This window comes from Aquila chrysaetos, chromosome 5, assembly GCF_900496995.4.
Source record: "Aquila chrysaetos chrysaetos chromosome 5, bAquChr1.4, whole genome shotgun sequence".
Taxonomy (NCBI): Eukaryota; Metazoa; Chordata; class Aves; order Accipitriformes; family Accipitridae; genus Aquila; species Aquila chrysaetos.
In genome coordinates, this window is record NC_044008.1 from 13,579,192 (window position 1) to 13,592,194 (window position 13,003).

The 13,003-nt window shown below is 36.7% G+C and overlaps 1 protein-coding gene across 1 annotated transcript in view; it reads right to left on the bottom strand.

Annotated features, from left to right (window-relative positions):
* Positions 1-1,721: 1,721 nt before the first annotated feature.
* The window catches only part of PTPN12 (protein tyrosine phosphatase non-receptor type 12), an 83,359-nt gene continuing 72,077 nt past the window's right edge, over positions 1,722-13,003 (bottom strand). Inside the window, exons 13-18 of the mRNA XM_030014755.2 lie at positions 10,738-11,702; positions 7,248-7,325; positions 5,831-5,919; positions 4,810-4,840; positions 3,649-3,765; positions 1,722-3,031 (exon numbers count right to left, since the gene is read on the bottom strand). Of these exons, the coding sequence (XP_029870615.1) occupies positions 2,970-3,031; positions 3,649-3,765; positions 4,810-4,840; positions 5,831-5,919; positions 7,248-7,325; positions 10,738-11,702 (1,342 nt within the window). The 3' untranslated portion in view covers positions 1,722-2,969. The remainder of the gene's footprint in view (positions 3,032-3,648; positions 3,766-4,809; positions 4,841-5,830; positions 5,920-7,247; positions 7,326-10,737; positions 11,703-13,003) is intronic.

The following is a 13,003-nucleotide window of genomic DNA, read 5'->3' on the forward strand; positions in this document are numbered from 1 at the left end:
TTGTTCAATATTAATACATGTAGAAAATTTAATAAGTGTAATATTAGAAAATATTAGAAAAATACTGAAGGAACAAGTCAATGCAGTGGTTATTAAGAAGAATAGCTGGGTTGAGTAGTGTTACTGGTTCTTTGCTACAGTGATCAAGTCAACTGTATGCCCGATAAAAGCTCTAGAGACTGAAGTTGAAGACTGCTTTTGGAAAAAGTAACACGGAAGACTGGAGCTAAATGAAAGGAAAGATTATTCTGTGATTGATTTCAATACATGTATAAAGTGACTTGGTCTAGATCTGTATTCAGTGATAATTTGCAAACTAATGTAATATTCTAAACCCCTTTAAATTCAATTTCAAATAAACCACAGTAAAGAAGGGTCCTGTTTTTTGAAGAAGCTGTTAAGACTGGATAACATTTCAAAGTTACGATGTGAAACTACCCAGCATACAGCACCCAACCCTGCGCTTATCACTGTACCACCTACAACGGTGGATACAGAAAGTAATGACATTGGGCAGGTTTTGCCTTGCACTTAAATCTGTCAGTTTACCTGAAATAAACTAGGTGAAAATATAAATCTCAGATGAACGTAAGCAGGCAACAGTGAGTTTTAAAACAGGTCTGTCAAAGGATACAAAAATCTGTACAGGACAATCGCAGTTTTGTGTTGCTAAAGCAAAGAAAGGCTGAGAACTTTCCATGATGAACTCAGTCTGGAATATGATCCAAATCCATGCAAATCTAAGGGAAAAAATATGAACCTGGATGCACTTTTTAATTAAACATTACCAGATGGCCTGTATATAGTGCACAGATTTTTGTCAGCCCTTGCTCTAACTGAAATTCAAACGTGGAAAGCAGAAAATCTACAATCCCCACAGTTCTGTATTTTCTTGGTAGAGAAATATGGAAATGATCCTGAAGAAGTACATCCAAAACATATTTGGAAATTTTCTTATTTAACAGTTGTTTCAAAAAGTTACAATGATTTGGACTGTCCAGTGGTGATGACAGCCCATCGTGCATTACAAAACCACAGGAGATCCATAAATGGGGAAGTCTAAGCTAATCATCTTCAATGCAGGGGAAGGGGAACAAAGTTCAGGCCAACTTTATTCTGCCAACTGCAAGACATTCCAGCTGTCTGAACTGTTTACAAAGCAGAAATCTAGTTGATATAGGTTATCCCAAATGACATAAATAATTGAATTATTTATTTTTAAATGAATAATTGCAAAACTATATCCATGGGAAGTTAAGATAAGCATTTATAGTGTGTACAGTTCTTTGAAAGAGCTCCCCAGCTAGGCAGTCTGTCATGAGTACCAAATGCATCGTGATTAATCCACAGTCAAAGACAGTAATTGCAAGTTACGTACCTCTTGGAAGTTATAATAGGGCTGCTATCTGGGCATTAGCTTTCTTTTAGCAGAGAGGCCCTAAAGGTACAAGTAGCAAATTGGATGCAATGTTTCCATGGCTAAAGATCAGATTAATAGTTTCACTACCTAAAATAGTTGGGTTTTTTTCCTCTAAACATTCTTCACTTCTCCAGCATCATTGCTAGCCAGAACTTTTAAAGTAGTTTCTAAAAATAAAATCCTGAGGTTCACTATTTTGTTCACATACGAGATCTATAAGCTAAGCCAGACTGCCATCCTTCACTCTATTTTAGTTTGCTTCTGAATACAGATTTTTTCCTAAGAGTAAAAACACCCATAGTGAGATTTTGACTTTCTTTAATTTAAAGATTGTATTACAGAAAAGTTTAAGTAAGGAATCCTTATAAGGATTAACTCTTGACATAATATATTGCCAAGATACAGTGTAGCTGCAAGGGCTCTAGGTGAACCTTCATATAAGTTGCTTTCTTACATACACAGTTGCTGAACAACAAAAATGGTATTTACCATTTGTAAGAGAAGACAGTGGTATTTAAACAGTCCTTTTACCAGTGTGTTCTGGTTTTCCCAAATTAGAAACACGCCATATTAAAACTGTAAAACCCTATTATACAGAAAGTTGATAGAGATGAATTTTCTAAAGATTGCAACTGATGAAACATCAAAATGAAAACTAAGGAGTGTTGATTATGTAGAATGGTTTCTCTTTTACTGGCAGGTCAAATATACTAGAAACGTACAAATATTTTTTATAATCTAATTCCAGATGAACTCAAAACACTGAAGTAACATACACAGGCTAAGAGAATTCAATACTGTTTCAAGGCACTTACTGAATCTCCATGACTAGATGAAAACCAGAACAAATTAGGTCTGACAATTAAACAGTATATAATATAAAAATAACCTTTTGCTTACAATTTACAAAATGTATTACAATCTTTATCTCTGCTAACCTGCAATTCTGGCTGTGTGTGTCCAGCAATTTTTGTAAAAAACCCCAGAAACTATTTTCTAAAACTTCAGGGCAAATAATTTACAAATAAGGTACACAAAAATTTAGATCATGCAGAGATTTCTTACATCTTCTGTTAATATTTTATGATTGCAACTTTATCAAATTATATACTTACTTGCCCTGTACATATACAAAATAATGCATACGTGGTAATCAAACGTTAGCAAAAAGTAGTCCATAAACACAATCTGTCAAAAGTATTACTATATTAACATATGTCTACAAGCAGCGTGTAACAGGGTTAAAAGACATTAAGGCAATAATACTTGAAGTTACAAAATAAATCATATGTAATACTTTCTCCTAAGTGTAATAAGGCAGGTAGATGGCCCCAGCAAAAAGTTAAGTTGTAATACTGGAATCCACTGTTGTGAACAATGTTTAAAGTTTTGCATGGGATGTACTGTAAGAGTGTACCATTTGGTAGTTAGATCTACACTGCTCTGTGTTAGTTGCCTCCCAGAAAAGTGGAATACTATTTTTCTAGTTCTCAGTGGCACTTGAGTTTTCCAGTATAATTTATTGATAGTATGTCCATTGGTTCTTGGATCATGTCCATTCTGAAGGTGGCTCTCTTGGTCCTCTGGGCTTTCCACAGCGGTTACCAAAACCTAAGGAAAGAAATATTTTTAATACTCCTGTCCAGTCGGACAATGCAGTCTCACAAATGTTGGCAGCAGTCAGAAGGATCAGTGTAAGATATGCTCCAGCTGTTATGGAAGAGCTTTATTCTCAGGGCTAGAAAATGACTTTGTAGTATTAGGAACTCTAAAAGCACTATGGCCACAGGAAATACAAACATAAAGAATTTGTATCTAATTACAGCTCATTATTTAAACCTCACTTGGAAAGTACTTTTCAGTAAATACAGTATTACATCCAGCCTTTGTTATCATTTATTAATTTTTTTTTTTCCTTCTCTGCATACCAAAGCAGTTTTCTCAGGTATTATTTCTGAAAGTTTTCAGAGCTCTACAGAAATCATCTCCCATTTGAATAATTCCGTATTTCATACACTCTAAAAAACAAAGTGAAGAATGACTGAATCTCTCATTCTGGGAAAAACCTCTTTCAGCAATGCTGAAGAGACAAGGCAGGCTTATTTGGCTGGGTTCTGCACCTCAGCAAGTTGGAGGGAGATAGTAGTAGCAGCTATCCGAAGTAGTACTGCTAATGAATCTTCTGTTTAAATCATCTAGTCATTATGTTTTGAATGAACTGTAATTACCAATATCTGTTACTTCTGCAGGCAATTCTGAAATTTGACCTCTTGTATCAGTGGAACCAGAAAAAGAAATCTGAGGTAAAATGTCAGTTGGTGTTTTGTTGCTTCTTTCAGGGCGATCTGGAAAACACACACACACCCCCCTTACTGTAACATTCATTTAGTCAGCACTGTGTGAACGCTAATTTTAAGTAAAGCTCAGTCCAGACCACAACTTGCATCAAATATTATTTAAAAAAATAAAGATTTAAAAGCCAATTTCTCCTATTTTAAAAAACATACTTCAAAATTGTTTATGAAGCTGATGTTCAATGACAGTGACACATTTCTGTTTGACAGATATGGACTTTTTTTTTTAAAGTTTGTATGGATATTTAAAATCCCATCTAGCACCTTTTTATAGCAAGAGCTCACAGTACCATTTAATACATCAATATAAACGCATCTGTTCACGTTCTTTCTAAACTAAAGGTGCTTAAGAAGACATGATAGGTAACTATGTGTTGCATTACTTGTATAAACGCCCTATGAGCAAATCTGTAATATTTCTGAAAAACTAATTTATTTTAAAAAATCTACATGCAGCTCCAAATGGACTGTACAAGCCCATTCAAGCATAAACAGAAGATACATGGCAGACACAAGCTTACAGCTGAAGCAGCTTGCTGCAAAGTTAAACATCAGCTGATAGCCTACACTTCTTACTGAAGCCTTTTCAGAAGATCAAAAATAAAACACTTTGGTAAATATGCAACATACATATATATATATATACACACATATCACTGCTGAACTTATTTCAGGTTTACTCCTGTCTTTATGAAGTTAAAGAAATTAATTCACCAACTTTTACAATTTCTATTGCAATAACATGGGAAGGTTCTAACTAAGCTGAAAAAATGCTGTCATTATAATATGCATTTAAATTTTGTATTTTTGGTCTTCATTATTTTAGCACACCCAAAGTTTAACATTAATTTTTAAATTAGACTTGTAACTTGCTTCCTCAGAAAACCTTATAAGCTTTAAAAACAGAAGGCCTTCCAGAAATACCAGTGTTTTGACAATATACTTAGATATCTTCAGAGCAAAAGCCAAGTTCAGGAAAATTTTTGTTCGGTAGGAAAAATGTATTTTAAAAAAAAAATAATTTCCATCACTTACCAGGTAGTATAGGTGAAGTTGTTTTCAAACCCTGTTAATAAGAAATATTTTAAATAATTCTATAAAATGCTTCCAAAATACTAAAAGAACACCAAAAATTTAAGATGATGAAAACTTCTTCAAACAATATACATCATCAGTGGAAATATCTACTTGCTTCTGCATTTCTGACCTGCTATAACATGACAAAACATGCTACAGTAGTTAATAAAGAATTTACTATCAGAACCTTACTTAATATTTAATAAAAAGTTAAAGTAGCCACATTACAAATTATTTGCAAAATTAGGTAGGTTAGTTCTCATACTAAATTTACAGTCCCTGAAAATTCACATCTATCTTTTTTGTCACATTTTTAAGTGGTGTGTAAAGGTGGCTGTAAAGTATATTGGGGATGAACAAAAAAAAAAAGGCATGAATGTAAAGAGGATTTATATGCTTTTGAAGTTTTGCCAGCTGTTTACACTGGATGACTAGTAGACTGTTGTGAAAAGTACAATCTGATGGGCAGAAAAGGGTTTGTTTAAAATAAATATGGATATAAGGAAAAATTTTATCAAGCAGTGAAATAGGCTGCCCACAGAGAATATGAAGTCTCCATCTCTGGAGGTTTTCAAGACCCAACGGGATAAAGCCCTGAGCAGCCTGGTCTGAGTCCCTTCTTCATGCAGCAGGTTAGACTAGAGACTGCAATTCTCCTCCAGCTTGGATTAGCCTATGATCAATTAAGGGCAGAGAGCAAGCTCCATAAAAGCAGCATATTTACACACTTAAAGCCATAATTTAAGGTATATTAAGGATGACTTTTACAAATATTGCTGAACTTAGAAAATCAGACAGTTTTCTGGGAAAGAAAACATGCTCTTAATGCATCAGTTCAGGAGCTCAGGGAGAAGAAAAACTGGCCAGTTGCAGATGAGCAACAGCTGTAATTTTTCACAAGTATGTACTTTGTTTTTTGTTGTAGCTTCCAAGCGAACTAAAAATGACTGATTAGTACAGACTTGTCTCCTATACTTACTATAGAGACTGTTTGTTCAGGGAGATGCTGATCACGCAATATGCTCCACTCAGACTGTGCGATCATAACTGGCTTCTGCAAGGGTGTGCCTAGGAAAAATTAAATCAAACTCAACATACTTGAGTTCTCTCCATGATGAGGCATTAGAACACAGCATTAGAAATGTGCTATAAAGGAACTTTTTTTTAAATTAAATGCTTGTAAAAACATGAATCTCTCTTTACATGAAGAGCTTTCAAGGTAAGGGAAAACACAACATAATTCAAGACACAAGACTGCAGTGTTTGTATTGTGGATGTTCCTTTCCTTCATTTGGGCATTCCTAATCAACAGGAAAACTAGCTTCTTTTTCAATGATGTTTTAAAAATTTTGTTGCCCCAGCTGTGCAGTAATAGTAGATCTGAAAAAGACTTACTAAGTAAAGAAAACACAAAAGTTAGGACAGACATATCTGTCCTTTACTGACACCATGCAAAAACACAATCAAAATTGAAGTGTTTTTAGTGATTCCAGCCCCAAAGAGTTTTTATAATTTTTTATTTAAAGAAAAAACTTTGTTTCTTGTGTACTTGCAGAAAAGCAGCAAGTCTGCAGTATCCAAAGAAAGGATCACTTTGACTCTGAACTACCTATGCTTATGATACTCAACGGACATATTTACAAAACTTCAATGTTTTTATGCTGAAAATATCTATATTAACTACTTCGGCCAAAAATTTTTCAGTTTCACAAAGTGACACTAAAGCCTCAGTAAATAACTGGGTGTTTTGGAAGATACCAAACATCAACCTAATTTATCACTTCAATTAATCCTTTTTGTGTTCTGCCATTACTAGCTTGAGGAATGAAATATGAAGATATAAGCACATCATTTGTAAGTGTCAGTTTTCTCTTTCAGTCATCCGATACAGGCAAAGAGTAAACTATGTTAAACTTAAATAAACTGGGCTTGTTCATTAGATGCAGTGCAGTATGAAATGTCATCTTCTTTCCTTTGCCCAAGAAAGGAGAATCAGATAAGCACTGTTCATGTGTTCTCCCAGGCCCTACCTCAGAGCAGCAGGAAACTAAAATAGCTGGGGAATCCCCCAACTGTACTGCATTTCCCCACTGTAGCTGATTTCCATACCCTTCAGATTGAAAGCCAGCTCCACTGAAAACAATATTAAAGTCTCCAATATACTTAAATACCATGTAACAGCATGCTTAGTCAGAAAATGAGAAATAATTTAACTGTTTTCAAGGGTTTGTGAAAGTGAAACCTCAACATAAGCCATTACACATGCTAGATTTCATTCTATTTTACAATTTGCTCCAACACTTTAAGATTAACCAAAAAAGCAGGTGCATTCAAATATAATACTGAAATGCATTTCACATTTTATCCCCAATTATCACAAAACATTAAGAACTCACTCTGTTCACTTGCTAATACAAATGATTCTGGTGTTCTTTCTGGGAGTGGGGGAGAGGAATCTTCACTAGTATCAGCATCTAAATCAAATACAACATTTAGATAAGTTAAAACATATTTAAATTTTCCGCCTACATTTTTAAAAGTTGATCTCTTGATACGGGAGATCATCCTAAACTTGATATTAAATTTAAAGCAAAAGGAAAATTTGCTCTAAATATAAAACATTTTGGTTTACCATACTAACATCTTTGGAGCAACTTCATGCTAACAACACTACCTTCACATTAAGGGGGTAGGATCACTTTGCGTGTTATGAGAGAAAAAAAAGTAAAATACATTTTCAGTCTGAATAATTTGGAGAAAAAGAACCCTCAGCAACTCCAATGAATACATTTTCTTCATTCTTTCAGAAACAAAAGATAAGTAGAATTAACAGTCTGCCCTGGAATGGTACCATTTGCTTGTTGAACAAGTAACTTGCCAGTAACTGTAACCATAGTAGTTACTGTAATTTAATTGCAGTTCAATTACATGTCTATTTGCAGCCACCACAAGTGAGTTAAGCTCATTACAACACATTGACTTCTTGAACTCTTCTACAGATACCAGTAACTATACACAGTTGGTGCCTACTAGCTGCACCACTGATGAATCTCCCTAACTATGGTAAGAAGCATGTTGCAAATATATATATATGAGCTCTTCAGCTGTGCTGAAGACAGTAATTTACTGCTGATGAGCAGTGATTTTTTTTGTCTTTTCTTAAGTGGCTCTAACCACACTTCCAAAGTCAATACAACACAGCTAGATTGCATGGTGCAACACATTAAGCAACGTTGCTTTTCAGGACTGCATTGTGTGACAGTAAGTTCTAGGAAGCTCCACATCAAACACTTCTCTAAAGCCCCAAATCTCAGTTTTGCTTCCCAAGTCCACCTCAGGGCCCACCCAGGCTGGCTCCCACACCACTGATATAAACTAGTTAAAACAGTCTAGCACAAGGTTTACTAGCCAGAAGGGTAAATAGGAGCCAGAGGAGATGGATACGGTCGGTGCCAGTGGCACATCCTGTCCTCAGTCTGTTCCCTCTCGCCTCTCAGGAGTGTACTAACACAAGCTGTTCTGGCAGCAAAAGCCCCACTCCAGCCTGCTGAGGAACTTGGAGTAGAAATTAAAGGTTTAAAACAATTCAAAGTAGCTGCTGCCATATGAAGTCTCATCTGACAACTGTATTCTACACAGGATTCATAAAAAGATGAAAACACATTTTTCAACTACTGAAGCCATGAAGTTTGCCCTGCCAACATGCTAGCAGCAGGAACAGGAACTCTATCCCATTTTACAAGCCAAACATGTTCAAAGTGACTTCTCTGACATCAGCTCCATCTCAAGTTTACTATACAGCATAAGAAAACCTTCATTTATTGAAATAGTCTCTACAAAAATCAGATAATAAAGTCACTATGGAGTATGCATGAACTGAAAATGAGTTTTGGGGTTTTATTTTGGGGGTTGTTTTGTTGTTGTTGTTGTTGGGGGGTTGTTGTTGCTGTTTGGGGTTTTTTCTAGCCTCAGGGCACAACTACTTTTCACTTAATTTGAACTAAAAAGAGGATTTAATTACGCGGTAAGACTATGCACACCCAAGTTATGGTTAAGCAACTAGGGTGCTGGTACCCTCACGGGCAAGCTTCGTTGATGATTGTACCCAAATCCCCAGCTTCAAACAGAAGAGTCCTGAACAAGTATGAAAATTAAAAAAACACTGTAAAACATGGTTTAGGATCACTGGTGCAAAGCAATCTAACCCTGTATTCTTGAGTCCGAGGTAGATTACAAGACCTGCAACCTGAATATAAAATGGGAAGTGCTCACTATCATACAAAAGGGACCACATACACCCTCGATAACAAGACATAAATTATAAAAAACCAATATAAAAATTTTAAGCCATTCCTGTGAAATCAGCAACACACCAGCACCACAAAGGCTGTACTGTTATTTCAGGATTTCCTGATATACAGTTACATGAAACAAATTCTTGAGTGACATTTCTCCCATTTCTTTATTGTATTTATGTTATATCACTTATTTTATTTGCATGCTCTTACAGCAGCTACATAAAGAGATGTGTAGAGAGGTAACGATTTTTAAACAGTGATAAACAATGATTGCCCCGGGAAAGAAGGAAAAAAGCCTGGCTAAAAGCAGTGTTGGAAAAATACTATAGCAGGCAAATCTACCAAAAACAAATCCAAGGAGGACTGCTTGGTACAAACATTGAAGTAACTATGACATAAAGGGCTTTGCTATGCAAAGCATTTTTAAAGTGTCGCAGCATTAAAAACACACACATATGTGCAAGTATTGTTTTGTGCATATACATAACACAAAAGATCTACAGAAATGTTTTTAAAGCTGCAAAATAGGTCACATTTCTGAATATATGACTTTTGGTGAAAACTTAGTTCACAAAGCAAGTATTTTCAATTCAGCTGGTTCTGCATCTTGCATCATACACTGAGCACCATTTCACCTCAGAAAGTCATGTAGTCTGCAGAGGCTCCTGAAGCAAGGCCATCACTGTAAGGAGCTCCTAGCACAAGAGTCTGACCCAAATACAAAACTCATGTTCTCCTTTCAGCTCCACAGCGTTACTATGTGTTTTGTTGGACTTTGCACAGGCAGTTACCAAGGCCTAATTTGTTCTTCCCATCTATGTCCTCCATCTGATCTAAGTGCGCCAGCCTGACTGAAATCAGAATCTGCACATTTTAGGACCCTTTTGCCTTCAATAAATGATGTTGTAACTTTTTGCAGAAGCAGTCTTGCAAACTTTCCTTGCTTAAGGAATTCCAAAAAGCAGTAAAAGATTAAAAACAATCGAATAATTTTCAAAGCACTACTAAAGCAAAACTTAGATTTTTTCAGATGAACAGCAATGTTATTTTGTCTCCCCCTGCCATGTACAGAAAAAGAGGAAAGCGGGGCTAAATATTTACAATGCTATTAAAATGCAGGAGCCAATGCAGGAGCAACTTCAAAGACTGATACAGTGAAAGAGGTTACATCTACATTTTTAGGACCAGCACATCAACCAGTAAGCACGAATTTGATGTGTGTTTGGACAAGCCTGTTAAAAATACTTTGAATACCAAAAACTGCCATTATTATAGACACTTCCATGAAACCAGACATGGAGAAGAACATACGCCAACCAATAACACAGAAACCTGCAATTAAGAATGCATTCATACCTCACAATAAAGCTTTTGAAGCAGCTTATCAAGGTCTGTAGTACCTTGTAACAGACACAGCTCACATGCAAACCAAAAACTGGGAGGAAAAGAGTTACACCCTTTCTGAAGCTGCCATACTGCACTGTTTAAATTTACATTTAGAAAATTGCACTGTAAAGAAATTTGTTGTCCAACTCTACAGATGCAACCAGGTTAAAGAGTAGCACTTGTGAACCATGATGAAACCTACCTTTGCCATCTTTAGAACATGTTACAGCTGATAAGTCTTGCCTAGCAATAGACATTGGCAATACTTTTCTGGCAGAAATATTTTCAGTATTCGTGGCAGCAGAAACTGTGGCACTTGCGGTTGAAACATTAGATGCGCTTTTGCTCATGGCTCCATCAAAGTTCATCTCATCTGTGTCAGAATCATCTGAATGAAGAGGATTAGTAAAACAGAGGGGTGCTCGAACGGAAATAGTAGTATGATCAACATTATCACTGGAAGGATGTTCAACTGTGGTGTTTGATACCAGAGACAGAGTTTTAACACCATGACATAAGATGTCTGAAGACATGTCTTCAGACACTGACGTACGCAGTGCATTTTCAGGCCCATGCAGTGACCACGTGGCATGTCCCTTTTCTGTCAGAGGCAGACGATCTGGTCTTGGTGGAGTATCAGAAACCTGCTGACTCTGCAAACTTTCCGGTGAAGTTATTAAGGCTGTGTTAGACTGTGGCACACTGCAATCCATACATGAGTTTTGAGAAGCACCTACAAATGAATCCCCTGAAATCTGTTCCTGTGGCTTAAAGCTCTTATCAATTACACAGGATGACACAGGCTTCATTTTAATTGCATGTCCCCTGTTCAACAGGGAGTTCCCATCAAAGCTTCGTGGTCCCTCCTGAAGAGGTACCTTCCTGATCTCAAAACTTAAGTTGCGCTCCAGCCTTTTCTCTGCACATTCACTGGGTTCATTCCTCCCTGAATGTTCTGTTGACTTATTATAATTCTCGTTGAGGTCTGTTGAATGATCTGACGAAACCATGTGCAAAACTGGCTTTGGATGGTATCTATCATTGTCCTGCCACACAGTAGTGACTGTTGGATAAGCTGATGGGGGAGATGGTGTTAAGATTGGCGGTACTGGCTGAGGCTCTGGAGGCTGCAAGATTTCTTCTTTAGCGTCTCCTTCTACAAGGCAACTGCAAAAAACCCAAAACAATTGTGTAAGTTTTCTGTATTTTGACAATATTTAAGACATCTATCCATCTCTCTCTGTGGTAGTAATGCTTTCATGCCAATATTGAACTCCAAGCAGCGCTTCCACTGCATACAGACAATAGTTATAAAATATGACTAATGGGGTAGGCAAGAATTAATTCAACACACTCAAAACGTCTTTCCAAATATCACAGACACATGAATGCAGGCCACAACTAATCCTCATTGATAGTTCAAAGATTGCTCACATCCTTTCCCAGAAGCATTTTTTCAAAGACTCTGTAAGAAAGGCCCTCTTGTGGCAGGATTTCAGTACTTTTTTTTGCTTGCTTCATTCTTAAGAAGTGGCTCAGGGGAACACGACATATGGAATTCAATTTTCAATAAAGCCAAGAAAAATTTCTTTCAGAAAAAAAACTTGCAGCCTGCTTAATACCAAATATCTTCCTTTATTTTTATTTTTCTGCACATACCTAGGAGGATTTTATTTTTAGATTTGTGTATTTAATAGTTCCTCCATAGTTGTAAGGCTGATGATGCAGACCAAATTTAGCTGACATGAGGTGCACACTGTATAAAAACCATTCACAGTAGAATATATGATCCACATTACAGTGCATATTAGCGAGACCACAGCACTTATTATTACAGTTGTCGTGGTTTAACCCCAGCCGGCAACTAAGCACCACATAGCCGCTCACTCTCTTCCCCTGCCAGCAGGATGGGGGGGGGGGAGAAAACTGCAAGGGTAAAAGTGAGAAAACTCATGGGTTGAGATAAGAACAGTTTAATAATTGAAATAACAGTAACAACAACAACAATAATAATGTAAAGAAAAAGAAAATAACAAAAAAAAAAAAAAAAAGAGAAATAAAACCCAAGAAAGACAAGTGATGCAAATGAAAACAATTCGCACCACCAACTGACCGATCCCCAGCCAGTCCCCGAGCAGTGGCCCCCAGCCAACCTTCCCCTTAGTTTTATTGCTGGGCATGATGTCATATGGTCTGGAATGTCCCTTGGGACAGTTGGGGTCAGCTGTCCCAGCTGTGTCCCCTCCCAACTCCTCGTGCACCCCCAGCCTCCTCGCTGGTAGGGCACTACGAGGGGCAGAAAAGCCCTTGGCTCTTGTAAGCACTGCTCAGCAATAACTAAAACACCCCTGCGTTATCAACACTGTTTTCAGCACAAATCCAACACATAGCCCCATACTAGCTACTATGAAAAAAATTAACTCTACCCCAGCCAAAACCAGCACAACAGTTCATCTTAAGCTATTTAA